Here is a 24,464-nt window from a genome sequence, read left to right as displayed (position 1 = left end):
GTTATTCCTAGGCTTCTTCTTCTTCTTCTTCTTCTTCTTCTTCTTCTTCTTATTCTTGTTACCTTTTTCTGCGATTAATTCAGCCCAAACCGCTTAACGTAGAAACTTCATTCAAACTTTGTCGCGTAGGTCTTGTAAAGGACACTTATGCTATGTATTTTTCACTTTTCTAAACTTTATACTTTTTAAGATATTAAAGAAAAACGAATATAAATTTCTCCCATTGACTTACATTGGGCCATTATGACATCATAATAGGGTCTTTAAACTGGCTTGCACCTGTGCTTTACTGACACCTGTGCCAAATCCAAAGAACCTCTTCTCTCTCTGTCCCTCTCAATTTAACTGTAACTAGGAACATTAAGACACCATCCATTCTCTATTTTTTTTTTCTCCATCTCTCCATCTTTCTCTCTCAGTCAACTTTCTCTCACACTCAATCTCTCTTCTTCACTCCATTTTTATCTCCTTTTTTCAATATTTTCACTCTCTCTTTATCTCTTCATCCAGAGCCACTCTTGTTCACTCTTCTTTCCTTCTTCCACTCTTCTTTCCTTTCTTATTTTCTTCTTCCATTTTTCTTTCCTTCTTCCACTCTTCTTGCCTTTCTTTTTTCCTTCATCCACTCTTCTTTCCTTCTTCCACTTTTCTTTCCTTTCTTCACTCTTCTTTCCTTCTTACACTCTTCTTTCCTTCTTTCACTCTTCTTTCTTTTCTTATTTCCTTCTTCCACTCTTCTTTCCTTTCTTCTTTCATTATTTCACTATTCTTTCTTTTCTACTTTCCTTCTTCCACTCTTCTTTCCTTACTTCACTCTTCTTTCTTTTCTTCTTTCCTTCTTTCACTCTTCTTTCCTTTCTTCTTTCCTTCTTCCACTCTTCTCTCCTTTCTTCACTCTTCTTTCCTTTTGTCTTTCCTTCTTCCACTCTTCTTTCCTTTCTTCTTTCCTTCTTTCACTCTTCTTTCTTTTCTTCTTCCTTTCTTATCCTTTGCATTTCATGCACTGGTATTTCCTTCAGGAAATGCATTTTCTAGTTCTTATTCTTGTTACCTTTTTCTGCGATTAATTCAGCCCGAACCGCTTAACGTAGAAACTTCATTCAAACTTTGACGCGTAGGTCTTGTAAACGACACTTATGCTATGTATTTTTCACTTTTCTAAACTTTATACTTTTTAAGATATTAAAGAAAAACAAATATAAATTTCTCCCATTGACTTACATTGGGCCATTATGACATCATAATAGGGTCTTTAAACTGGCTTGCACCTGTGCTTCACTGACAGCTGCACCAAATCAAAGGAACCTCTACTCTCTCTGTCCCTCTCAATTTAACTGTAACTAGGAACATTAAGACACCATCCATTCTCTACTTTTTTTTCTCTCCATCTCTCCATCTTTCTCTCTCAGTCAACTTTCTCTCACACTCAATCTCTCTTCTTCACTCCATTTTTATCTCCTTTTTTCAATATTTTCACTCTCTCTTTATCTCTTCATCCAGAGCCACTCTTGTTCACTCTTCTTTCCTTCTTCCACTCTTCTTTCCTTTCTTATTTTCTTCTTTCACTCTTCTTTCCTTTGTTCTTTCCTTCTTTCACTCTTCTTTCTTTTCTTATTTCCTTCTTCCACTCTTCTTTCCTTCCTTCACTCTTCTTTCCTTTCTTCTTTCATTATTTCACTCTTCTTTCTTTTCTTCTTTCCTTCTTCCACTCTTCTTTCCTTTCTTCACTCTTCTTTCTTTTCTTCTTTCCTTCTTTCACTCTTCTTTCCTTCTTCCGCTCTTCTCTCCTTTCTTCACTCTTCTTTCCTTTTGTCTTTCCTTCTTCCACTCTTCTTTCCTTTCTTCTTTCCTTCTTTCACTCTTCTTTCTTTTCTTCTTCCTTTCTTAACCTTTGCATTTCATGCACTGGTATTTCCTTCAGGAAATGCATTTTCTAGTTGTTATTTAATTTCATTCTGAGTTCTTAATAAAATGTATTGTGTGATAATAATATTTTAATCACTAAAGAAAATAACAGAAAATAACAGATTGAAACTAGAAAATGCATTTCCTGAAGGAAATACCAGTGCATGAAATGCAAAGGTTAAGAAAGGAAGAAGAAAAGAAAGAAGAGTGAAAGAAGGAAAGAAGAAAAGAAAGAAGAGTGAAGAAAGGAGAGAAGAGTGGAAGAAGGAAAGAAGAAAGGAAAGAAGAGTGAAAGAAGGAAAGAAGAAAAGAAAGAAGAGTGAAGAAAGGAAAGAAGAGTGGAAGAAGGAAAGAAGAAAAGAAAGAAGAGTGAAATAATGAAAGAAGAAAGGAAAGAAGAGTGAAGGAAGGAAAGAAGAGTGGAAGAAGGAAATAAGAAAAGAAAGAAGAGTGAAAGAAGGAAAGAATAAAGGAAAGAAGAGTGTAAGAAGGAAAGAAGAGTGAAGAAAGGAAAGAAAAGTGGAAGAAGGAAAGAAAAGTGGATGAAGGAAAAAAGAAAGGCAAGAAGAGTGGAAGAAGGAAAGAAAAATGGAAGAAGAAAATAAGAAAGGAAAGAAGAGTGGAAGAAGGAAAGAAGAGTGAACAAGAGTGGCTCTGGATGAAGAGATAAAGAGAGAGTGAAAATATTGAAAAAAGGAGATAAAAATGGAGTGAAGAAGAGAGATTGAGTGTGAGAGAAAGTTGACTGAGAGAGAAAGATGGAGAGATGGAGAAAAAAAATAGAGAATGGATGGTGTCTTAATGTTCCTAGTTACAGTTAAATTGAGAGGGACAGAGAGAGTAGAGGTTCCTTTGATTTGGCACAGGTGTCAGTAAAGCACAGGTGCAAGCCAGTTTAAAGACCCTATTATGATGTCATAATGGCCCAATGTAAGTCAATGGGAGAAATTTATATTCGTTTTTCTTTAATATCTTAAAAAGTATAAAGTTTAGAAAAGTGAAACATACATAGCATAAGTGTCGTTTACAAGACCTACGCGACAAAGTTTGAATGAAGTTTCTACGTTAAGCGGTTCGGGCTGAATTAATCGCAGAAAAAGGTAACAAGAATAAGAAGAAGAAGAAGAAGCCTAGGAATAACAATACAGGGCATTTCATGCACTGTAATAAACAGATTGTTCACGTAGCACGACACAGACACGTTGCGCGTGAACGTGATTGTTCAATGAGTAGTAGGCTAAATAACAGTAATCCTCGCGATAGGTCAATTCTAAGTCAAGCGTTCACAAAATCACGAAAATGGATCGGTATTTGATCCGCAAATTTCCTCGAGTTGAATAAGATGTTCAAGAGGAAGAAAAAATGCAAGAGGTATTGGATTCTGATTCTGATGTAGAAGAAGAGGAACGTCCTGGTCCAAGTTAACCCTCACCTCTACTGAGGGCGCTGCTAGCCATGCTGCTAGCACCCTGGGTGACTTAAGCATGAACGCCCAGGATGGTCCGAAAAGACCAATATTACAAAAATGTTGTGGAAAGCTTGCGCTACACTGCTAGTCAGGGGATCTCACAGCGAGGCCACATTGAAGATGAGGATTCAGCAAACAGGGGAAATGTCCGCGAGTTGCTATCTGTAATTGGAAAATTTGATAAAACCGTTCAGAAAAAGTTAGATAACAACCCGTCAAATGCAAAGTATGTGCACCATGACGTGCAGAATGAGATCATCAATGTAATGGCAGAAATGATTAGGAAACAATTAAGGGATGTTTTAAGCATAGTTTTGTGTGCACTTTTTGATCTCTTATTATTGTGGTTTTGAGTGCCTACTGTTTGATCTCATTCATGTTTTTTTTGATTGTGACTTAAAATAATATACCCTTTTTGAAAGCATTTCTGACTCTTTGCCTGTTTAAGTTAATTCTATCTGATATTCTAATCTGCCGTCTTTAGTTAGAAGTGTATTGAACTTGGTATGTTTAGTTTAATTGGTCGCACATGGTAGTGGTGACCTGTTAGTCATCTGGCGCAAACTTTAATCTACACACTGAAGTAAGTGAAGTATTTGGGATTACGTTATCTATAACATGCTGCATCCATTTTGACCGTCGGAGATGAACGCGGCTTTGTGCGCGTCCGTCAGAAGTAGCCTAATGATAATAATAATACGATCGATTTGAATGACGCTTTTTATGTACCCCAAAGACGCGTTAGAGATCAAACGTGTAAACATATGTGACGATATGGTGGGGAGGTGTTGTAGTAGAGAAAAATGAGACTCATATGCTATCACCCTAATTTCATAGCACCCTCAGTAAAACGCCGAGCACCCCCATAGCACCACCAGAAAAAAATCTCTGGCGCCGCCACTGATCTTAATCATGCTTTCGTTTTGTTTCGTTTCGACATGGGCCGATAGCTTCAGACGGGAAAAGACAACATCTTCAAATGTTCACACCATCAAAGAAGCAAGTGCAGAGCAAAACTCAGACTTTCCGCGATTGTTATTTTTTCAAGGTGTTCCAACTCTCCCTCTGATCAAACTGTAGCTAGTCGGTCTACCCAAATCATTCCACATAACACACTTTTTAACGGAAAATGTCTTATTTCACTTAATTCTTGCTCATTTCTGTCATAATACGCAATGCTGTGCGAGACGTCTAGTTAAAGCTACATGTGTACAAGTTATCATAATTCCAAATAATTCCCACAATTGTTTTAAATATGTAGCCTATATCTTCATCTTATAGTTAAATATTTGATTTTGTTAAGATAGAAGCCTACTTGAAAGAGTAAATCTATAACTAAGTGACTTCAAAGAAGTGGTGTCCTGAAATGAGAGAAAAGCATTGTATTGCCCATTCGCTTGGTTCATTAAAAGGCTTATAGAATCCCCATGAAACGTAGAAAATCGCCTTACCAGTAAAACACATGGAGGCCAATGATAACACTTGGAGAAACCTTGGAGAACGACAGAAGAAAAGAGAAAGCGTGCCGTTAAAATAGGCCAACACTTTTACTGTGCGTCAAAGGCTCAACATTTGGGAACCTGTCCATACGCACCAGTACGGCTGCATGCTGGCCCGGAGGAGATATCGGGAGCGTCTGTGGTTCGTCAGTCGTTAACTGATTTCAGAGCTACTGACTGATCAGAAGCGATGGCCAAAGAGCCCACTGTTGAAATCAATCCATTGCTTCATATCGCTAGTGGAATGGGTAGTCTACCTCCATGACCATGTCACTGAAATGGGCCACTTAGCTCTTTGTGACAGCTCACGTCTCACTAAGTGACCTTTGGCACAGTGAGACATCACTATTCCTTATTTGTCCTTCCTTCCTGCCTCCCTTTCTTCATTTTATTATGTTGTAGTCCGTCCCTCAAAACATTGAAAAGAAAACAAACAATTAACACATTCTAAAGTGAATAAGGCATATGTCGAAGTCTATGAAAACTGCAGACAAAATTGAACTAAATAGCACCTGATACTCATTAAAAAATTCTGCTCTGAATCCTGTGTGACGTTTTACTGATCTCATGACATGGTATGAATGTACTGTTTTTAAAGACAATGCATGTAGGCAGCACAAGCATTTGTTTTATTAAAGTTGGTATATTTGATGATAATGAAGATCTTTTCTCTGTTTGACAGATCATTTATTTTTAACTCATAAACTGCAGTGTTCCTTTTTTAAATTGCAAATTGACAAATGTGGAGAAAGGGGAAGGGAATTCCCTCCCGGTTGGGCCATCCATAGACATGAATAGGATCATATTCATCCTATATGAATAGGATATATTCATGTCTATGGGGCCATCCATGACACCCAATTGGCTGGAAAGCCCCTTTCTTTTTCCCCTTTTCACCACAGGTATGGTTACATAGGCAACTCATTTTGGAACCATCCTCAAATTCATTTTTGATAGCATATGGTCATGTGAAGGACAGCTAAACACTTCTGTCTTTCCCACTAGCCATCCAGGATATGCCCAATGTATTTCAGTGTAGCGGGCAGGAATACCCTGAAAAAATGGAAGAAAAGCTTTCACAGCATGACATTAGCAGCTATTCTGCCAAAAGACACCAGTTAGAGGGGTTGGCACGCTTCTATCAGTGTTGGTAGTGTTTTGAAGTTTTTTGCATACCTTTTTACCTTGCTAGTTTGGGAACAGAACTCCTTATTGCTTTTTTAATGTACCCAGTGAAATACAGTAGAATAGTTTGACAAGAATCTCTGCATCTCTGTTTCATATAATAAAAAGCCTATAGTAGAACGCTACAGTATCTCATGCTAAAATTAAGGTTACAGAAGATGAGCCCATACAGTAGGCTAATTATAAAAGTTCACGATGTTTCCACGTTTTTTTTTTATTGTAACACATATCATACACAGTCTGTTATTCTAGTCTGGCACTTTTAGTCAAATTCAGCTAATTGCTCCTCACAGTCCTCTAGTTGTCCCTCCAGCCAAAATGTGTCTGAACCTTATGGCACAATAGAAAGCATAAGAGTGATAAATATTGCCGAAAATACAATCCATCTGATTCCATTATGTATGCAGTCACTTACAATATTACCAAACAGTATATATGCTTATTGTAAGATCTTAATTAATGTAATGACATGGCAGATGAGGAGTTATATGAATGGTTAATGAATGAATACAATAAACGGTAAGCTTAAATGTTACAAGTGTCAGTCAAACTGTATGTTATATACAATCTAAAACAAAAAGTACAACTGTAAATAATAGCAAGTGAATACACAGATTGGATGCCCATTAGACCAAATTTACATAAATTACCAGATTAACCTGAATAGCCTACATGACAGAACCTGAGATGAATAACCAAACCTGAAACGAATGGGTGAGAAAAATGGTGGACGAGAGACAAACAGTCGGAGTGATCTAATAAGAGTGTAGGGGGGAGAGGACCTCTACTCTCAAAGGAAGGAAAGGAGAAACAGCATCAGAAGAATAAGAGACAAGAGAGAAAAGGAAGCCTCCATAAACTCTAAGGTGTTTGGTTTTGTACCTCGAGACTCTTTGCTATGCATTCCCCACCAGCCAATTCCTTAAGGCCACCATCTGTCCTTGATGTCCTAAGATAATATGCAGCATGTGGCAATTACTTCAAAGGACCAGGATCTTGGGTGCCTAATATTACCTAATGCATGGGTGTTGCATCGAAAACAAACAGTCCATGTTGAGAAGATGTGGTGTGACAGCTAACTTTTGACCCCCTGGAATAATTTAAATCCAGAAAATGGATATTCTCTAAATTAATTCTGCAAGTGTTTGTGCTAAAAAAAAAAAAAAAAAAACCTCTGGTGTTCGTACACAGCCGTGACTGTAAATGGGAAACAATTACAGTGTTCAGACTGCGCCACAAAAAAAAATTAACACAGTACTTCAGTACAGAAGGGAGGATTGTATTTTGATCAACTGTAGAGCTCAATCAGTTCCGAAACTGAAACAGAATCGCAGACTGTATTTTGATTGGGTTAATAGGAGAAAAAAACTACAGTATATTAATAGTCGGTCCTAGATCCATTACACATTTTTATAAAATGAAGCGAATTTCCCCTCATGGTCCTATAGATTCCCAGATGTCAGCTCTCAAAAAAAAGTGGCTCGGACAGAGACGCCTTCGCAGATTCTAACCTTTTTAAACAGTCAAATAGAAATTGAATAGAAGTACGTTACTTTTTCCAGTAGGGGTCAGCATAGGAACAATCAAAGACCCTCTGATCTGGTACGTAGGTTGCATTTTGAACCAATCGCATACCACCGTAGAAGTCTGAACCAATCAAAACGCATTTTATTTTCACATCAAGGAAAGAATCTGGGGAAACATAGGGGACTTTGGCACAATCAGCATGGCGGAAGAGAGTGTTACATTGACCTAACAGTTATTCAAAATGTTTGGGAATATACTCATCAATATATTTACGATTAGGTTGTGTGACTCGAGCTCCCAGGTTAGCCAGGTTTGTAGGATACATATTTCCCGGGTCTGTTACTTGTGTTGGTCAGGACATTGCTTATGTCTCTGACCAACCAACGCTGCTTGGCGTCACCGAGATGCTAAAATTAGATTGTCGTGCAGCTACAGCCGAGTGAGGGGATGTCATATCCGCCCTTCGTGTGCTATTGGAAATGTCTAAAAGAGTTGGGACTAGGAGGATAATACATTAATGCCCATTCGAAGTCATTGTTACAAAGGGGAAACAGTTGGATTTTCCTGATACCGGAGTTGCAGAGTTGTGACGTTGGAAGGGGCGTGACATGTCAACAGTAGGCAATAACATGATTCCATTCTTTCGTACTGCACATCATTGGTGTGTTTCTAAAAACAAAATGAGACTGCAATTAACGTGAATCATGTAACAGTGATTCACGTCAAATTCAGGAGTAAATAAATGTAGCATTGTTCATTGCTAATCTAATCTCAGTATTTGAAGTGCAGTTGAAATCACTCATGTTAAAAATGTACAGGTTTATCTCTATTTGAAATAATTTCAGAGTGATAGTTTCAAGCCAATGCAGAAAATAATTAATTTGATATAACGTTCCGAGGCAGATTTTACATGTTAAAGCTATTTTAGTAACAATGAAAAACTGCTTATAGCCTAGTAGTAGCCTAGAAATTTCCAGGAAACAAGAAGGTTGAAGAAAATATGCATTTCCAGAGTTATTTTTGCCACAGTGCACATGCAAACAATAATATTAATCTATAAATGCAAAGAAAGGTGTGATCCTTTTGGCTTCTTAACTAAATTTGAACTACTTTGCAAGAGTCAGTAGAACCTGCGTGCTGTTTGAATAGACATAGATTATAGTATAGTGCTGAAGTAGTCTGTAACTATAGATGTTAAACTCAATGATGGCACTATTATGTTTTCAAATGGTTGGCTATAACTCAAACCCAAATTCACTTTGCGCGGTGTGGGGTTGGGTTCTTGTCCCTGGGACTGAGCTGGGACAAACGTCGGGGCCTGGCTGGGTGCAGTAGACGGGCTGAGCCAGGCTACTGTTGAAATACTTCTGCGGGAAAAACACTTAATGTTGACTGGATAAACGGAATTTTGTACATCGGTAGTCTCTTTGTATGATACACTAACACACTAAGCTTTCACTGGGCAGCCGTGGCCTACTGGTGGGGGAAGTGGTAGAGCACTGCTATCCCATGCCCACATCCACGGCTGAGGTGCCCTTGAGCAAGGCACCTAACCCCGATCACGGCTCCCCGGGCGCCGCCAAAGGCAGCTCACTGCTCCGGGTTAGTGTGCTTCACTGTGTGTATCACTACCCTGGATGGGTAGAATTCAGAGTGTGTGTGTGTCACTATCTCTGCCATAAACATAGTCACTAGGGCTCATTTTTATTACACTAAATGTAGATGCTGTGGTCCCTAATGTAATTTTCACCAATAATATTCCAACCCTGCAGTAGGACCATAAAAAAATTATCCCAAATGGAAATCTCTCCTTTTGTTTTTCAGCAGTGTCCATCTCAGTGAATATGGAGAGGGGGTCAGCAGATGGAGGACGGGCACAGGCTGGGTCCAGCTGTTCCCCCTCCGCCCCCCACACAAACAAGGAGGCAGAGCAGAGCATGGCCATGGTCTGGTCCATCCAAGAGGCGGTAGAGCGCCAGACGCTGCAGATTGGGGTCTCGGCTTGCGGTGCCACAGCTGTGGTAGACGTCCTGCAGGCACTGGGCATCACCGTGGTGGCGGAGTTAGTGGATAGCCATGTTAGGACGCGCCTGCGCAGGAATGAGTCCCCACTCCCAGACTACCTGCACTCACGGAGTGAAGCAGGTGTGTGTATGCAGTCATGCACACACACGCACACACACTCACGGTCACAGCCCTATTAAAGTTATTTTAATGAACAGCTCTTCAACAGAATGAATGTCTTTCAAAACAGAGGCAGTGGTAGGAGATCCAACAGGAAAAAAAAATTGCAAAGCTCAGAAGATACTTAACATTGGGATCTCAATGAGGCAAGGCAAGCAGCAATAGACATAAATAGAAAAACTCAGGCCAGGCTAGGGCTAAATAACCTCAAAGGTTTATACCCAAAATGGTAATCCAAGGCAAACAGACAGGCCGGAGGCACGCAACAGGCAGTTCACCTGGTCAACCTAAAATCACAGATACACTGTATTATACCTTCTCTCGCTTACTGCCGCGAGTTATGGCTTATAGTCTTAAAACTCAGGTTAGCTAATAGCTCGTTAGCGGGCTAGCTCACTGAGACTTCATAGAGTTAGCTACCTAGCTCGTTAGCGGGCTAGATCACCTTGCTATGAATGTGAATATCTCTGTCTACTCCCGCGCTAACGTGTGCCCGCGAGTTTGGCTCATGAGAGTTAAGTAAGTAAGTAAGAGTTGAGTTGGCTATTTAGCTTGATAGCGGACTAGCTCACTCAGGCTTAATGATTAGATACCTAGCTCGTTAGCGGACTAGCTTACCTTTGCCTGATGGCTTGTCATTAAGAATGTAACTACTCTATCCCTCACTACCGTGAGCGCGAGTTAAACTTCAGAGAGTTGTGTTGGCTATTTAGCTTGTAATAGCCTAGATGCCGTTTCTTCATAATCTATAGGCTCAATAATATTCTGTTTGGCTCTATTTAATTTCTTCTATTCTTTTTTGTTTTATGTCTGTTTCAAATGCAAGAACTGAGCCAGTCCATAATTTATTTCTTTTTTTTTTAAATTAATGAATGGATTTTGTTATACCATAAAAAAAACTTTTCTGCTTTCTTTTCCTAATGCATAATTACTTGAGGAATGTATAATAGAATAGAATAGAATTATCATAATGTAATGTAATATAATAATAATAGGGCCTATTTTTAAAGGCCCTATTGAAGCACTGAAACTCAGGTGAAAAACGCCGCTTATCAATTAATCGAAAGTCGATCGATACGATTATGAACTAATGATTAATTAATTAATCGATAATTTGCATCCCTATCCAGCACTGAATGCTTCTTAGAGCGGGATTTAAATAAAGGCACTGACGAGGTCCAAATAGCCACAGGTGTGTAAGACCAGGCACAGGAAAGATTCAGCGAGTCAAGGGCATGGCAAAAACCTGGAGCAGAGAGAGAACATGACCTGGGGCCCATGACAGAGAAAACATGGATCTGGATCAAGATGATCTGGAGCCAATCGTGACACACACACACACAAACATACATACACATGCACACTCAATTTGATCTGCTTTCATATAGCATGTACACATATACAGATTTGGTTTGTTGTTGTTGTTTTTCACATGAGTGAATTACATTACTAGAGTAATGTTTGCCACAGTGCACATGCAAACAATAAGATTAAAAGGAGAGGTTGATCCTTTTGGCTTCTTAACTACATTTGAGCTACTTTGCAAATCAGGAGAAACTGTGTGCTGTTTAAATACAACAACTTCCCACTAATGATAATGTATTTTACTGATTAATTCATAATATTATAGTACTGAAGCTGGAGCTTTAAGCTCAAAGATGGCACTATTTAAAACATGGTGTTTTCAAATAACCTGGTATAACCAAACCCAAATTCACTTTGTAAGGTGTGGGGTTGGGTTATTGTCCCTGGCCTGAGCACACTCTATTATCTGCTTGCATATAGCATGTAACCCTCTATAGTTACTGTTTAAGTACTGAAGTTATGCATGCCTGTAGGGAATAATATGTTTAGCATTAAAATATATATGTTGGATATCTTTCAATCTCACTGATTTTCTTCTTGTGTGTATGCGTTTGTTTTTGTATTCTGTCTCAGGTGCCACCCACCAGCAGCTGATAGCTGGCGCAGAGCAGGCCAGTGAAGGCAAGGTGCTGGGTCGCTTCTTCTCCCTGCACCCCCAGCGCAAAGTTAGGCTGGTTCCCTGGCTGGCCAGTTGGATCCGCAGGGGAGCAGTGCCCGTGGCCACCATGAACATGCAGCGGGCAGTACCCGCAGGAGAGGAGATACCCGATGCCTGGCACCACCAGCTGATCTTTGGGGTGGGACCCAATGCTGTGTTCATGGCCAATCCTTTAGATGTGGGTCAGTATAGGATAACCAAGTTGTACTCACCTACAGTGCCACAGTAGTGTGTGTGCGTGTTTTATCTCACAGTGTGTGTTGTACGTGTGAATACATTTTCAGTAAGTGAGGGGGAGGTGCATGAACGTCTCTGCAGTGAGTCGGTCCTCCTGGTTCGGAGAGAAGATGTGCTGCAGAGACTGACAGGTGATGCCCGCCAATCACTAATCTCAGCTCACCCTGACCCTCGATGGAAAGTTCTTGATGTGGAAGGTGGGTCTGTTTCAGATTTTTCACTGGTGGCTCCTACTCATTTGGAGTCCTACGGTAATTTATCTCATCATCCAACACAAACCACCCTTTCCTAGCTCTGAATTCATCTTCTATCAAAATGTCATTTGCCATATTTTTTTTTTATTCAAACATGCAGACCTTAAACATCAGTGTCTAACAGTCAATAAAGATTATGCAAGAATCATAACGTCAGACTCTAGCATATCTCTGAAGTCATTTGGGAGAGGTTTACACTGTACAGCTCTGTACCTGCTGGCCTCTGTGACACAGACTCTCATTTACCTGAACCCCAGTTGGGTTTTATGGAAGAACGAGTAGTAAGAGACAGTGACACACTGTTGGATCAAATAAGCAATCATGAGCAGAGGCAGAGCTCAGGTATCAGGCGCTAGCTACAATTGCTACATCTCTGAAGTTGTTAGGGTAGATGTTTATATATCGCACAGACAGATCTGCATTACCTGGCTGCTGTTACAGAGTAACCTTCTTTGTTGTTTTTTTCACAGGTCAGGTGAAGCAGATGATCACTGAGGAAGATCTGAGTGATGAAGAACACCCTAAAATGATGCACATCGTAATCCCTGCTGCTTACAACTCTGGGGTCACACTGTTCACCCTCAGAGACTCTGATGTTGGGCGCAGTCTTTTACATGCTCCTGAACTCCCCTTGCTGTGATTGGACAAACTTGGTATTCTTTATTAAATATGACATGGTGACCTTTATGACATTTGATGTCTGGGACATTTGACACCCCTCCTTTGGCAGATGATTGAAAGTCAAAGGGCTTTGCTATATGTGCTGAACTGTATTTGATGTCATGAAAAATGATGTTGATGTAACTTGTTAACTACATCATTCAATGGGGATAACTGAAAAATAATGTTATTTCCTTCTGTACCTTCTGTATGTTGTGGTAAGATCTCAACTGCGTAGGCCCTACTTTATATTTGTTAGCTCAGCCACTACATCTGATGTGGCAAGTAGATGTAGCTGTACCGTTGCCATCCAAGAAAACTGTGTAGTTCAGTTAGGCATTGTGGTTGCGTTGTTAACCTGAAACAAAACAAAGATGGGAGAAACATTTAAACATTTTCAATGTACTTACCCGATTTTCTGAAAAGTGTTTGCTGATGCTGACCTTCTCTGATGTCACTTTAAATTACAAAAGCCGTTGCCGCTATGAATTGTGGGAACATGAGGGGACGTTCAAACTGGAGTTGTAATGGCGACGAATATCGAGCAAATTTTCCGGGATTTTGTCATGAATAAAATAAAAGAAATAGAGGATGAAGGGCACGATGACAGGTAATCTGATGGCAAGATACTGAAGAGAAGGCAGTACTGCGAATAGCTGGCATTGCCATATTTACGTTTCCAGATTGTTGATTACTAGCGTAGTGATGTATGGCTAGCTATTGGTAGTAGGCTAAGGTGTCCGTGACTGTATTTTTGCTAACCTGTATGAGCACAGTGGCCGCTGTACGTGGCAGATCCAGTGTTTCGCGTAATAATGCCGTGCTTTTTCTGTAAATTACTTGTTAGTGTCACCATGTGTTACGAGTAGACAGAAGCAAGATCTTAGTTAATACAATTCATCATATGCCAATATCAGTACCACCAATGATCAGCTAACGTTAACTAGCTAGCCAAGTGCATCATAGAGTTAGCAAGCATGGAGTTAGCGTAATGAAGAGGCAGCAGTGTTTTTGATAACATTTTTGCGTCTCCATGGGTAAGAGGACGGTCGCCATTTATGCAGCTGGCTGCAGTTCATTCAAAATATTTTCTGTAAAGACATGTGATAAGCGCACATGAACTGTACCAAAGGTAAAGTTATGTCATAACAAGAATGTTGCGCAATAAATCCCAAATAGTTTTTTTGTAATGTCACTTCAACTAACGTTGATTTTAGCCATGGTAATTACAAGCGTTAATGTGCTAACATTGGCCGCAATGTAATGTGTGCACCCATGTCTAAATAACCCTAATAGTTAAGCTTTGGTCAGCTTTTACTGAAATACTTATGGCAGATACGTCTCCAACAGTTCGGTACATTCCCGTGCAATTATTCATAAATGGGTATGATCTTTTTGGTAGCGAGTGTTATAAGTTCTTTCTGTAAACAAAGCGACTGAGTCGGAAAGAGTTGGTTAAACCAAATATAGCTAAATGTGGGCGTTTTTGCACTGGAATGACGTATCAAGTATCAATACATCAGTCGATGATAGAAAGATGCATTGTTCACGTTACTTCACTAAGTACTTCACTAACGACTCGGTGCTCGATTTGTAGGACTGCACTACAGGTCCGTCACGATTCGATACAGCCCAAGTCTAGTTCAGATTTGCATGTATAGACCTTGCCCAGTTTAAGCTCTGGTTGTACACTTCTGAAATAAATCATTGATACAGTATTTGTTAATTGGGTTCCTATCAAATAGGGATCGATACGATAGCATTTTTGAACTACCCATAGAATATGATGCAAACCCAAACATGACCACGGTATTATTCCCTCAACTATGATGCGTTATTATTCCATTATCACAGTTTGGGAGTTCTAGGGGAACAGCGGTATATCTGAGGTGTTAACTTGTATCCACATACATGACCCCTGTTATAGTAGATAAAGTGGGTTCTGCCAACTACACAGCCGTCAGGTGTTGGTACCATTTACATTTTAAATCCTGCAAGAAAATTAGCCATGATATTGCCTAACCCCAATGCCCAATGATGATGAGATAAAAAAAAAAAAAAAAAAAGTCCTTGCGCAACATTATGACTTTCTTCAATGTCTTGAACAGTGTAACAGGTGAAGAGCATTCCAAAGGTGGAGAGAGTCTCTCTGGCTGTACTGCAGGTATGGAGGACACCTGCAGTCTTCTCCCTGCCTGTCCTGTCGACACTGCCAGCACACAAATAGGTGAATTCAGTTTAGTGTGAAACCTGCTGCTACTTTTGCAACTCCTTTGGTGACTGTGTGTTCTTGTTGGAATTGACCACAAACCCATTTTGTCAAACTTGCAGGCACTGAGAGGTTCCCTGGCTCCATAGACACAAATAAGGACCCAGCCAGCAGAGAGGCAAGCAGCACCCCACGCAAGAAAAACAAGAAACACAAGCGGCACAAGAGCAAGAAGAAGAAGAAGAAACGGAAGGAGGAGAAGGAAAGCAGTTCGGACTCTGCGTCAGAGTCAGATGGAGAGACTCAAACCAAGTAGGAGTTTTTCTGTTTCGTGTTTTTCTTATCAAGTCATTGGTGATAACGGCAACATGCTCTACAAATGCAAACATTAAAAGTGCACATGATTAATAAGAGTAGTGGCTCTGACTGAGTTTTGTTTGCATGTTGTGTATGAAGCACGGTCCTTAGAGCAAAGGTGAAGAAACTACTGTTGGATGATGTGTACTTTGTTTAATTATCAGATTTTGAGTTTGCATAGCTTAACCTTTTGCCTCTCACTTGTTTTAATGCTAAAGCACAAAAAAGAAAAAGAAGAAGAAAAAGAAACGACGGAAAGAGGGAGAGAAGAAGTCGCGCTCACACTCACCCACAGAGAGTACATCTGCATCAGGGACTGAGTCTGAATCAGAAAAGAAAACCTCTGTTGCCGCCTCTGTGAACATCTCAGAAAAGTCTGGAGGTCAGGAGAAGGGAAGCTTGCAAACACCTCAAGATCTGCCTGATATCATTCCAAAAGTTGACAGTGCACCTCTGAAGACCACAGAGAACTCAAACGGAGATGTGAAAGAAAAATCCAAAGACAAAAAGCAGTCCAAGAAAAGCCGCAGTAGGTCTCCAAGAACAAAATCCTCTCGAAAAGAAAGCTCCAGAAGGTCACGGTCACCATCGAAAAGGAGATCCAGATCTGGATCTAGAAGTAAAAATGGCCACAAATCGGGAAGGCACAGGTCTAGGTCTCCATCTGCCAAACGGTCACAACGTAAGTCCAGGTCCCGATCTCCTAAACAGCGTAGACGCTCAAGGTCAGCTTCTCGGCATGGCATAAGAACAAGGTCCAGGTCACACTCCCCACGACGTAACAGGCGTTCAAGGTCACCATCCCATTCGGGTAGGGAAAGGCGACGGTCACGGTCAAAGTCACAATCACGACATAGATCTCGATCAGCGGGGCGGACCAGACGGGCTCGATCGAGGTCTGTCGTCATATTAAAAAGCGATCAGACTCGGAATCACAAGAGTCAACAGTCGCGGTCCAAGTCACCTCGTTCTCCACAGCGGTCAAGATCCAGGTCTTTAGACAGGACTTCCAAGTCACCTTCTCCTCATGCCAGTAGGCATTCCAGATCAGGATCTTTGTCAGCTGACAAAGAGCAGGTCCAAACTTCACAATCAAACTCTAGGGAAAACGAAAGTGCTAGCGAAACGCCTGATAAGGCAACAGGCCAGGATGTGGGTGAGACCACAGACACCATTGAAACACCTGCCACCTGCGATTCAGAGAAAGACTGCATAGATGCTGCTGAGAATGTCATCCCTAAAGGGTCCTGGAAACCAGTGCCCTTCATCTCTGCCAGCTCAAAGACTGTAACAGGAGAGTCAACCAGCACTGAGAATCCTGCACAGGAACAAACAACTGCCCAGGTGCCTTTGAACGAGCAGAGCTCATATGTGAAGCCAATCTCTGGAGAGGCTTCCTCTCTTCTTCTAGACTCTTGTGTGCCTCAGGGTGATGTTGCCACTGAATTGTCTGAGAACCCAGCTGAGAAAGATGGTCTTGCTTCAGCGTCCCCAGCTATAGAGAAAGGTTCGGTGTCTCAGCCGTCTTCAGGGAAAGGCGCGAAATCTCCAATTTATTATCTGAGGCGCTCGACGTCCATTTCACCTCCACCGCGCTCCAGATCGACCTCAAGGAAACGGAAGTCTAAGTCTAAGTCAAAATCGCCAGTGAAAAGCAAGAAATCAAGGTCATCCTCACGCAGCAGAAAGAAGAAATCAAGAACTCCTCCGCGAAGGAAGAAGTCCCGGTCTAAATCCAGAAATCGATCGAAGCGCTCCAAGTCCAGGTCACCCAAGAGGAAAAGGTCAAAGTCTCGTTCTCCAGGACGACGCAGACGTTCCAGATCTCGCTCATCAGGCCGGAACAGGAGGTCAAGGTCTCGCTCTGGTTCCCGGAGAAGACGGGGTGGTGGATTTGGCGCGCAGAGGTTTAGTGGACGTGACCGGTGGAAGCGTGAACCAAGCCACTCACCTGTCCTCATCTTACGCAAGAAGCGGTCTTCGTCACAAACACGGCGGAGCACCAGTAAGACACCACCACGTCTTACGGAACTGGGTAAGCTCACTGGAAGCCCACTTTATCTTGACGTGACCAAATGCTTGAATAAAAACGGAGAGTATTCTCAGATTTGCAGGCATATTTCAGATGCAGTCTTTGGCTTCAGATTGTCATCAGTCATTTTTTAATGTTTACAAATGTTGTTTTGAATTAATGTTGATGTGTTACCTCTCTCTCCCTCTCTAATTCAGATAAAGACCAGCTGCTAGAGATCGCAAAGGCTAATGCGGCTGCTATGTGTGCTAAAGCTGGTATGCCCATACCTGAGAGCCTGCGACCCAAAGCCATCCAGCTGCCCCTACCAACCCCACACCAATCACCTCTGTCCTTACCACTGCCTTTACCTAATATGCAAAGCATGGGTATGCAACAGATGCAGGGCATGGCTATGCAGCAGATGCAGGGCATGGGTATGCAACAGATGCAAGGCATGGGTGGTATGTGTGGCATGGGTGGTATGGGAGGCATGGGTGGAATGGGAGGCATGGGTGGCATGGGAGGAATGGGTGGCATGGGTGGTATGCAAGGCATGGGTGGTATGCAAGGCATGGGTGGTATGGGGGGTATGCAAGGCATGTGTGGTATGCCAGGTATGGGTTTACCACCTATGAATGCTGCTATGGCCAGCACAATTGCTGCTACCATGACTGCAGCCATGTCGAGTATGGGGGTCCTGGCGGCTATGTCGCCTTTCCCACCCTTGCCCAGCATAACCAACAAGCCCCCTCCTGCACCCACTCCGAACTTCTCCGGTATTGAGGAGGCTAAAAAGAAGGTCACTAAGCAAGTGAACAGCATCAGCATCAAGGAGTTCACAGAGGTAAGGAAAAGAAGGATACGGTGTTTTGTATCTCTTCCGTTGAAATCTCTGGGCCTAGTCGACAAGCTGTTCAAAGTTTGAGGTTGTAACTGTATTGGAATATAAATATAACACAACAGAATGCATAAAAGTATGAGGTACTTCAAAAGAACTAGAACTACATAGCTACTAGCTTATCAGTAAGGCATTTAGGACTACCTACCATCACAGTTTGGTGCATAGTACAGTACAGCACGTTTTACATCTTTTCTGCCTCAACAGAAATGCAAGAAGATATCCGAGAGCAAAGAGGAGATGGCTGTAGCCAGGCCCCATGTATCGGACGATGAGGATGAGATGTTTAAAGGAGGAGCCCTGAAGGAGAACAAGGGCATCTCCTTCAGCCTCAATGTAAGAGCTCCATCACCATACACCCCAAACTTCACTTCACTTAAGTAGCGTACTTTGCCAGCTCCCCAACTTTGTAATATCACTTTGGGCCAGCCTTTTGGCCTTGTTCAGTTGAAGTGAGATGTGCTTAATTAGGCAAATGGTTGAAGTAAGCCGCATTGATTTTTTTCACATTTATAGGAAGAGTGCATATTTAATCGTATGATAAAACCATTCAGCCCCAGTCTAAATCTATATGTTGTGTTCAACAAGCTTTTTTTATTTTGTTTTGTATCTTTATCTTTGATTGACTTGGGCTGATTTGGGCATACACAGCAGCATTTGTCTGCAGTTGATGCATGCTGCTCTTCTGAAAAGTGTGTCGCTTCAACCATTTGTCCTTTTGAAAGCATTTCTTGTTTTTTCCTTTGATTTTTACAGTAACCCCTCCCCCCCCTCCACTCCCCCCCCCCCCATCCCCACTACCACCTCCCTCCTTCCCCTTTCCCCCCCCCCCTCCTTCATCCTTCCTGTGACGCCTCCACTCCACCCACTACACAACCCCCTTCCCCCACACCCTTCTTCAGAACGCCACGGTGAAGCCGGCCCTGCCGCGCACGGAGGCCTCCTTCGCCAAGGAGTTCCCGGTGTCGTCGGGCTCACAGCACCGCAAGAAGGAGAGCGGGTACAGTGATTGGGTGCCCGTGGAGAAGGTCGACAAGTCCGTCTCCGTCGCAGTCACCGCTGCAGCGTCCGCTAAGGCCTCAGAGGAGCAGGCGAAAGACAGCGACAGCGTCTTTCCAGAAGCACCCTCACAGGTGATGAGCGCTTCGGTTTCATTTAGTGTGCCGTTGCTGAAGTACAGAGGGGTCAAGCACATTCTGAAATTAAGGTGGAAGGAGCAAACAGACCAAAATGCCTTATTTAGAAATAAACAAAATCAATGTCCTATAAGCAGTTACACTGTTTAGTTTTCAGTCAGTCATTAACTGGGTTTATGTTCTCGTACATTCTAGCTGATGTCATTTTAAACAATGTTGTTTTTCCCATCATGCATCGGTGTACTTGAAGCCGGTGGACATCACAGTGGCTGTGAGTGAACGGGCTCAGGCTCAGAAGCGTCTGGCTGAAAACCCCTTCGACGTCAGTGCCATGTGCATGCTCACCCGATCGCAGGAACAGGTAGAGTACTTTCAGCCAAAGGCATTGATGTCGTCAGATTCCAAGCACACTATATTTGGGTTTAGAAACTAGTTTCGTGAAATAAGTCAAGTTAAGTAGGGCAAGTTTGTCTCTGTTTATATGCAAACACTAGATCTGTCTTTTGAAGCAAGTAATGAACAAGTTAACCAGGGTGATTTATCACAGCGGGAGTAAGTTTTAGGCTGGTGCCATTTACCCTGCCCACATGGAGCAGCAGTGGAGATACTATTATTGTTTGGAAATGGTGCCTAGAACTCAGAATGAGTGCCTAGAATCTCAGTTGAGAGGTGAACTCTAAAAGGTCACTATAAGTTTTGTTTAGTAAAGTTTGTGTTCTGTGACCTTGTGCAGGTGGATGCGTGGGCCCAGTCGACCACCATCCCAGGTCTCTTCACGGGCTCCACGGGAGCGCAGGTGCTGTCCTCAGATGAGCTGTCCAACAGCGGCCCGCAGGCTTGGATCAAGAAGGTAAAGCCCAACCTGGGGACACCCTCCTCAACCTAACACCAGAGATGTCATTATTTGTCCCCATTTTGCCCTAAGTCCCCAGTGAAGTGTGTGTGTGTGTGTGTGTGTGTGTGTGTGTGTGTGTGTGTGTGTGTGTGTGTGTGTGTGTGTGTGTGTGTGTGTCAGAGAGAGTGAATGCAGTCTCTGATGTGTATGTGTGTCAACTTCTAAGGGTCAAAGTACATTTTCAAGCCAATATTTTTTGTATCTTTTCAGCATTAACTGACTATAGAAATAAGTACAATGGCAATATAAAGACACATGACCGAATGCCCCTCTCAAATCCTTCTGTTAAAGTCTTGCAGAAGAAAAAAAAGTGTCGTTGCTGCGCACTGGCACTCCCCTATTATGACCCTTCCAGAATCTCTCACCCTCTGAATACTCCCTGTCACATTCAGGCTCCTCTCAAGTGACTGAGTGACAGAAATGACTTCACTGTTGCTGAGGAAACCCTGAGTGTGTACATACAATTTGGCTCTTACCGTTTGCTGATGTCGTCAAGTTTGGCGTCAGCACTGGGAGTTAATTTAAAAGAATAAGGGGGGAAAAAAGCTTTGTTTGGTGTACCTCACGACACGTCTCCCTGGCACGAGCATCCAAAAGTCTCAAGAGGTGAAACGGTGATGGATAGGGCTGGACCTCTATTGAGTTTGATGCATTATCAAACCTCACACAGAAATTGTGACGGCATTCTTAAAGTGTTTCTCGAGGCATTTGAACAACTATCCACAGCCTGTTGATTGTTGTCTCAGTCAATTCGGTCTGCTTCTATCAAGTCCTTTATGATAATTACAAACACATTTTCCCTCTATAATTCTCGTTAAGATTTATGTCCTTTTAAGTCTATATTCATGTTGGAATTTCTTGATCTCAGATCCAGGTGAAATAATATAGTGCGTCAGGTATTCTTTTACAGTTTTATAGCAGGAGCACCCGCTCGTCGTGTAACACAATCCACCCGATACTCAGAAGTGGTAATGTCAGTTTTCTAATATAGACTCTGGAATCCTTTTGAGCAGAATGAAATCAGGAATGGGACCGGGTCAGTTAGTCATGTTCTCCTCTCAAACAACAGCATGACATTCACATGCCTTAGAGAGAACATACTTCCTTCCGTCGGTCAGCCTTTTCTTAAAAAAAAATAAAAATGTATGTATTAACCTTGTCGCTATGGCCGATCCTCCTTCAGCCCTCCCATTGAGTCCTTTTCTGTGCTTGCCAGTTGGTATTATTTATAGCCGGTGTTGCCACATCGGGCACATCTGGGTGCAATAAGCAGAAGGGGGGGGGGGGGGTTGGGATGGCGTTGTTGGGGGGGTATTTGAGATGGTCAATGAATCAGTCTTAATTTGGCCTGGATCACACATGCCAGTTGCAGATGGCAGTGTTGAGGCTTGATCAGGAATTTGCTGGCATGAACCCCGGCAAGGTCTTCTGCCGTGAGTGCTCCAGTGACCTCCACACCCCGCAGGAGTTTGGTTACAGCAGCCCTGGCTCACAACAGGCTCAGTGATGGACAGATCTGTGTGTACAAGCTTTCCAAGATGAGGGGCGGGATGGGGATCCGTGTGTCACAACCACTGGGAAAGGAAACCTGGATGGTGGGATTGATGGATGGATGAGTGCAGAGACTGATGAGAGGATGAGTGAATATCTGGGCGGGCTGATGGCTGGGGAGGGGCACGGGGGAGGATGGGGCAGGGGGGTGTGGGTTCACAGTCTGCCCTGTGAACTCTCACCCCTCTGTATGGACACTTGTTGCAGGCTCAGTCCTTGTAGCTGCCTTGTTGCCATGGTGTCTGTCAGGCCCCCTTCTTGTCCCGTCTGAGGCCGTGCCGCTGAGCGGGGCCTAGGTACGTACTCCACCCTGCACCCTTTCTCTCTACCTCTATGTGTGTGTATGAGAGAGAGATAAAGAGATGTGTGTGTGTGTGTGTGTGTTTTCTCATGTTTACATGCTTGCGTGCGTATGTATGCAGGTATGTGTGTGTGTGAGTGTAATACTTCTCTGTGTGTGTACACAGTTATCCCAGCCCTGTTTGATGGTCTATGTAATTGTGTTAGTGTCACGCTGCCCTTTTGTGTTGGCATAGATGTTATAAAGAATTACCTCTCATCCAACATTTGGCAGACCCTCAAAACACCCCCAAACACCAATTTGAGTACAACTGAATTTATAGTTTTTAATTAAAATCAGTTTATCTGACATTGTTTATCATCGGAAATGATGGAATTCTTCTAATGGATCAAATGTGACTTAGAGGATATTTTCTAGAAGAACAGAAATATGTTGCAAACCTCGATGTCATTGCTGTCTCCAAATAGTCATGATCTCCCTTTTGGTCTGTGTGCCCCACCCCCCACCCCCCCTTTCCCTCCTCCACTTCCACTTCCTCGTTTCTCCTCTTCCTCCTCCTCTCCCTGTCTTCTGTGGTCTCAGGACCAGTTCCTGCGTGCGGCCCCCGTATCAGGTGGTATGGGCGAACTGCTGATGCGCAAGATGGGTTGGCGCTTGGGCGAGGGTCTGGGCAAGCACCGTGAAGGCACCACAGAGCCCATCATCATCGACTTCAAGATCGACCGCAGAGGTGTGTTTATGTCTGTTTGTGTGCGTGCGCCCGGTGGATCTCAGTCTCAGCTTTTGACTAGTACACTCTCAAATCACATACTGTGGTGCTAAGGACTAGTTACAAATCTAAAATAATCATGGTCAGTAACCTTTTGGCCAAACTGGAGCTAATGTCCTGAGGCCTCAAGCCGCAATTCACAGGCGAGTGGGAAGTTCAAGTTGAGATAAGATGAGATAAAGTCTGGATGCCAGACACCTACGACATACAGCAGAATATGTTAAGAGAAGGAATATAATGGAAACCGCTGTTTGCTGTTTCTGATCTTCGCTTTGAGGAATGTACAGTTAACAGTCAAATAAAGCATATCCATCATAGGTAATCAGACTCGTCAGACTCAAGTTGTATTCCTTAACTATCATGCACTGGAATAGTTAAGCATTCCATATCACAGGTATCCTGAAGACGTGGCTCTAATATAAGCCAGCTATAGGCATAGTTTACGTTAGATAGCAAGCTAGTTTAAATTGTTTACATAAGTGAAGTGAACCTTAGCCTTTGTTTATAGCACATCATAAATCTATTAGCATTGCAATAAATTAGCTTCAACAATCATGCTGTAATTTGATGTTACTTAAACATTCATATTTCATTCATTTGAGCCAACTGAGTTTTGTATTGAAATATATTGAGGTTTGATCCACCAGTGTTAACGGATCATGACATACATTGTGTCTATAGCCTGCCTGCCTTCGGTATCACAGCCAGGGCAAGTTCAAGTTGTAACAGACTTGGATTGTGATTCATGCAACTACGTATCCTGGTAGTCATGCAACTTCTGATTCACCACTGTACTGTCTGGCTGTTTAGTATTAAGCAAATATTGTCAGATAATGGTACTATATTGCCCTGAACTATCTGTATAGTCCTTCAGAAATGTCCCCATGCTGAACTTGCATATTAAGATACAGTATTGATCTACCCCTCTTGATTTTGTGTTTCTGCATGTGCTGGTTGAGTGAGAGAGCCTGTGTTTAGCCCTTAATGTTGTCCTGAGTCTTTGGTGTTGGGTTACGGTCTTGTGCAGTAAGAGAAGGAGTGCATCTCATGGCGGAAGTCAGCATTCCCCCCCCCCCCCCCCCCCATGGCTGTAATGGGACTGCAGTGAGTCGGCAGTTTTAAACGTCATGTCATGACAAACTGGAGGAACTGTTCATGAGATCTCGTCTTGATTGACAGGTCTGGTGGCGATGGGGGAGAAACCCCAGAAGTCTGGAGGTCTGATCGTGATGAAGGACCTGATGGGTAAGTGTCACACAGACAGACAGACAGACTTCCCACACATTCTTCTAATTACTTTCACACATGAATTTGCAAACTTAAGATCAACTCTTAAAGAAGCATTCCGGATCAATTGCTATTCGATATGCTAGCGGCTAAAACTAACGAAAT

The 24,464-nt window shown here is 42.5% G+C and overlaps 2 protein-coding genes across 8 annotated transcripts in view; both read left to right on the top strand.

The window, feature by feature from the left end:
- Nucleotides 1-7,762: 7,762 nt before the first annotated feature.
- On the top strand, nucleotides 7,763-12,967 carry LOC308375350 (uncharacterized protein). 6 transcript variants are annotated; one of them, XM_080851459.1, is made up of 5 exons: nucleotides 7,763-7,894; nucleotides 9,412-9,729; nucleotides 11,707-11,973; nucleotides 12,076-12,225; nucleotides 12,753-12,967. In XM_080851459.1, exons 2-5 carry the CDS (start codon nucleotides 9,429-9,431, stop codon nucleotides 12,920-12,922), a joined length of 888 nt encoding a protein of 295 aa, XP_080707585.1. In that variant the 5' UTR covers nucleotides 7,763-7,894; nucleotides 9,412-9,428; the 3' UTR covers nucleotides 12,923-12,967. The 6 variants fall into 6 exon arrangements, with proteins under 6 accessions (XP_080707585.1, XP_080707584.1, XP_080707586.1 ...); XM_080851458.1 differs by having other exon boundaries at nucleotides 9,409-9,729; XM_080851460.1 differs by having other exon boundaries at nucleotides 7,778-7,885; nucleotides 9,409-9,729.
- A 138-nt stretch (nucleotides 12,968-13,105) lies between these two features.
- The window catches only part of sonb (SON DNA and RNA binding protein b), a 13,550-nt gene continuing 2,191 nt past the window's right edge, over nucleotides 13,106-24,464 (top strand). The window contains exons 1-11 of one of the 2 annotated variants that reach the window (XR_013968891.1): nucleotides 13,106-13,552; nucleotides 15,051-15,169; nucleotides 15,274-15,463; nucleotides 15,727-17,543; nucleotides 17,738-18,366; nucleotides 18,628-18,756; nucleotides 19,323-19,553; nucleotides 19,807-19,917; nucleotides 20,290-20,406; nucleotides 22,210-22,298; nucleotides 22,886-22,942. Coding sequence is in view for 1 of the 2 variants with exons in the window: in XM_080851455.1 (XP_080707581.1) it covers nucleotides 13,470-13,552; nucleotides 15,051-15,169; nucleotides 15,274-15,463; nucleotides 15,727-17,543; nucleotides 17,738-18,366; nucleotides 18,628-18,756; nucleotides 19,323-19,553; nucleotides 19,807-19,917; nucleotides 20,290-20,406; nucleotides 22,886-23,033; nucleotides 24,252-24,317 (3,640 nt within the window). In the remaining variant the exon portion in view is untranslated. Of the gene's footprint in view, nucleotides 13,553-15,050; nucleotides 15,170-15,273; nucleotides 15,464-15,726; nucleotides 17,544-17,737; nucleotides 18,367-18,627; nucleotides 18,757-19,322; nucleotides 19,554-19,806; nucleotides 19,918-20,289; nucleotides 20,407-22,209; nucleotides 22,299-22,885; nucleotides 23,034-24,251; nucleotides 24,318-24,464 lie in introns of those variants that run through there. The other variant, XM_080851455.1, reaches the window with a different exon arrangement.

Source organism: Sprattus sprattus (assembly GCF_963457725.1).
Source record: "Sprattus sprattus genome assembly, chromosome: 14".
NCBI lineage: Eukaryota > Metazoa > Chordata > Actinopteri > Clupeiformes > Clupeidae > Sprattus > Sprattus sprattus.
Note: the sequence above shows the minus strand (reverse complement) of the source record. Positions and strands in the feature narration are given on the sequence as shown.

Excerpts from the sequence above, each read along its gene's own strand:
- LOC308375350 (XM_080851456.1), top strand. Across the intron at positions 9,730-11,706 it reads GCACTCACGGAGTGAAGCAG|GTGCCACCCACCAGCAGCTG; the intron begins GTGTGTGTATGC and ends ATTCTGTCTCAG. Across the intron at positions 11,974-12,075 it reads GGCCAATCCTTTAGATGTGG|TAAGTGAGGGGGAGGTGCAT; the intron begins GTCAGTATAGGA and ends ATACATTTTCAG.